A 4,187-nucleotide genomic window follows, 5' to 3' on the forward strand; every position below is an offset into this window, starting at 1 on the left:
AGAGAGAGAGGGAGAGTATTTTATTATTATAATTATTATACCGTCTTTAGAATACTTCTACTCTCAGTACTCACTCTTTCTCTCTTCCTTACCTTCTTCATGTAATAATTACGTAGGCACACAAACGGAAAACCATTGTGATCATAAATTTAGCAGAAAGTATAGGGTGTCTATCTTTCCTATCTATATATTTGTATATATATGAATACATATGTATATATATGAATATATACATATACAAATGTATATACATATGCATGTGTATATGTATATGTACATATACACACACGCACACACACACACACACACATATATATTTATATGTGTGCGTGTGTGTGTGTGTGTGTGAATATATATGTATATGTATGAATATATATGTATATATATATATATATATATATATATATATATATATATACATATACGTCTGCACACACACACACACACACTCATATATATATATATATATATATATATATATATATATATATATATATATATATATATCTTGCTATATATACGTTTTGTGTGTTTGTCAGTTAATCGAAAATTCTTTCCAAAGACTTTTCGTTTCGAAAGTCCCGCCAAAAAGTATTTCCCGCCAAAATGTCGCGTCAGTCAGCTGTCGCGGAGTTTTATCACCTTCTGACCGACGGCGTTTCTCTTTCTTTCTCTTTCTTTCTTCCTTTTTCTCTTTCGCTCGCTAAAGAGGTTCCCGCTTGGGATCCCTGACCCTTGGCTTCAAGGAGGGAGCGTTGGGGTCCGTCAACATCGAGATAATTACATACTATAAGGATGCTGAAGATAAAACACTCAAAACTTCATGTTGATGTTGATACTGATTAGGATGATGATGATTATGATGACAATGCTACTAATGATAATGATGATAACAACAATGATAATGATAGTAATGATAATGATAATTATAGTATTAATAAAAATTATAGTAATAACCATAAAAACGATAACAATGATAGTAATGATAACAATAATTATATTGATAATGATAATGATAATTATGATAATAATAATGATAAAACAATGATAACAATAATGATTATAATATGATAATGATAATAATGATAAGAACTCTAATAATAATACTAACAATAGATTAAATAACTAATAATTACCAACAGAACAAGATAGAAACAAAATGCCAAAATATAACGTGTAAACTTAAAAAAGAAGACCATTCCATGAAAGCAAAATGACCCTTCAGCAAATTCCCTGAACCAGTGTCTCCCTGATTTTACAGAGCACGAATTCTTGCAGAAGTTGAGGCTGCAGGCGGTAAATAAACGATAGATCATGCGCAATATGGCGGTATGTGGTAACTCTAACCCGTAGATATATACCCTCTACGTTGAGCCGGATGTAGCATTCTTGGGTGGCGAGTAGGTGCGAATAGAGGTCTTCCAGGTAATCGATCTGATTAATTAGATTTTACGATTGTTTGATTAATCTATTAGATTTGGTGGTAATTACTGGTGTGGAAAAATCCTTTTGTAACTGTTTACCAGATTTTATATCCTGGGGCTAAGAAATTGAACGTATATCCAGTTTGAAAAGACTTTTTGAAGGATGCAGAGTTATGTCACGAATAAAGAAAAAGTTTGAATAGGAGTGAATAATTCCTTCATGTAAAATAGTTGCTGGGTTGACAATTACATTATTAATTATTATTATTAGTTGACATTACACCATAATTACACAGTTTCATATAATATGTGATTATGAAACGTCTCTCTTATTTCCTGAGTTCAGAAAATATTTCCCATACATACTTACTCTAACTCACAATATATATATTTCCTATACATATAGTAGTTTTCTGAATACTATTTAGATGTTATTTATATACTGCTAAAATACTTTCTTTAGCAACCTCTAAGAGGAATACACACTTTTTTTTTATAAATCCATGAATGAGTAAATAAATATAGAAATATATTCATATAGATACATGTATCTATGTCTGTACTATAAATGTAAGTTTGTAGGTGTTTTTGTATTTTGAAGTATGTATTCATGTGTATATGCATTACTAAACATGCAGACATGCGTGAGAATTATATATATATATGTATATATATATATATATATATATATATATATATATATATATATATATATATAAACATTATATATATATATAAATAAACATATATATATATATATATATATATATATATATATAAGAGAGAGAGAGTATGTATATGAATACATAAATTTATATATGTATTTGTATATATATATATATATATACACATACATATATCAATATCTATATATCTATATTCATCTATCCATCTATCTGTCTATATATATATATATATATATATATATATATATATATATATATATATATATATATAAATATTTATACATTTATTTATATACATGTTTATAGATATAAAATCATATATATATATATATATATATATATATATATATATATATATATATATATATGTGTGTGTGTGTGTGTGTGTGTGTGTGTGTGTGTGTGTGTGTGTGTGTGTATTTATTTATTTGTTTATTTATATGTATTGAATTGTGTGTGTATATTTGTGTGCGTGTGTGTGTTCAGGCAAATAATTTCCGTCATCATTTAGGAAGCAATATCACTTCTCATACAACAACAACACTCAATTGACTTTGCCCCAACACTTACACTCTCCCAGGATAATGCCCCTTAATGGAAATGGGTATAATTGGACCATTTTCAGCGGCGCGATGGGACCGATTAAGTGGAGCCTCTTCCTGGCCGCTGCAGTTGCCCAGTGCACCTGCAGGAGGCTGCTTCCTTCGCCAGGTAGGTTGCGAGGCCCGTTGTGGTCAACTGAAATTGGCGATGTTGGGTGATTGCTGTTTGGTTTGGTTTGGTGGTTAGATTCTGCTTAGGTTGTGGTTAGAGTTAGTTGGTTCTGGTTATTTAGGAACTAGATAGTTTGTGTGTATATGTATGTGTATGCCCGCGCATACACACACGCCCGCGCGTATTCACATGTATATATATAAAAAACTTATATTTACTTAATTTATATATGTATATTCATGTATATATAGATATACATGTATATATATATATATATATATATATATATATATATATATATATATATATATATATGTATGTATGTATATACATAGATACATACATATGTGCATATGTATAAGAATTAAAAAAAAAAAAACAGACATATATACATATACATGTTGTACATCACACACACACACTACACTAACAATACAGTTTCGATATGCGGAAAATAGTGACAACTGCATCTGTTCTTGCCATTATCTGTTATCACATTTTTTTCCGATAGATGTTTCCAAAATACTAATCAATAAAACCTAATTTACTGAGGACCCCCTTCCTGGTAACTGTGATAAATGGTCCTCATTGTTTTTAATGAACTTCATTTCTCAAACTTGTATCTTCTAGTCTTTACGAAGAAAGTGCACTTATAAGCCATGGGTTTTACAAGATTTGTTTTTGTTTTTTTTTACTAGTTTAATACTTGGCAGGGTACGAGTTTTGCATATTCCATTTTGGCAGCTCAAATTAAGTCCTTTTCAATATTGCATTCTTATATTCCTCTTTTTGAACAGTAAATTAAGTCCTTTTCAATATTGCATTGTTATATTCCTCTTTTGGCACAGTAGAGGCGTTAAAAGAAAGGGGACTAATGAATGCACTCTGGTGGTTAGTACAGACAATGGGAATGATGATGAAACTGAAGTGGAATATTTACTTGAAGGCACAAAAGATTTTTTTTTTTTTTTTTAAGTCACCCTGTGTTTAATCCTGCACGCTTCCAGTGGATGGTTTAGAAGCAAAATAAATCTATCTAAACTAAATCTATATTCTTTCTTTCCTTCTGTCATTTTCTTTTTCTATTCCTCTGCCTTTCCAAGCCTTTTTTCTCCCCTACCGGAATCTAACCCCTGACTCCCCTCCCTCAGCTCCCCCCGCGCAGGACCTGATGTCTCTCGCCGGTGCTGCAGCCTCCGACCTCCTACAGGAAGAGAATCGTGGGGCGAGCGACCCACAGGGCACCCTCATCCTCCTCTGCGACGGGCGCTCCTCCTCTGCCTCCCCCGCGGCCTCCTTCGCCAGGCTCTCCCAGGTGCAGATTCCTTCAGGAGAAAGCGCCGTAGCTGATTTAATGAGTGCT

General features: G+C 31.7%; 1 protein-coding gene across 1 annotated transcript in view; it reads left to right on the forward strand.

Moving 5' to 3' along the window:
- The first annotated feature begins 2,735 nt into the window (after window positions 1–2,735).
- Window positions 2,736–4,187, forward strand: part of LOC138861312 (uncharacterized) — a 1,906-nt gene continuing 454 nt past the window's right edge. Inside the window, exons 1-2 of the mRNA XM_070120307.1 lie at window positions 2,736–2,821; window positions 3,976–4,187. The exon at window positions 3,976–4,187 is cut by the window's right edge and continues 454 nt beyond it. Coding sequence (XP_069976408.1) covers window positions 2,743–2,821; window positions 3,976–4,187 — 291 coding nt within the window. The 5' untranslated portion in view covers window positions 2,736–2,742. The remainder of the gene's footprint in view (window positions 2,822–3,975) is intronic.

The sequence above is a fragment of the Penaeus vannamei genome, unplaced genomic scaffold, assembly GCF_042767895.1.
Source record: "Penaeus vannamei isolate JL-2024 unplaced genomic scaffold, ASM4276789v1 unanchor4504, whole genome shotgun sequence".
In the NCBI taxonomy this organism is placed as follows: domain Eukaryota; kingdom Metazoa; phylum Arthropoda; class Malacostraca; order Decapoda; family Penaeidae; genus Penaeus; species Penaeus vannamei.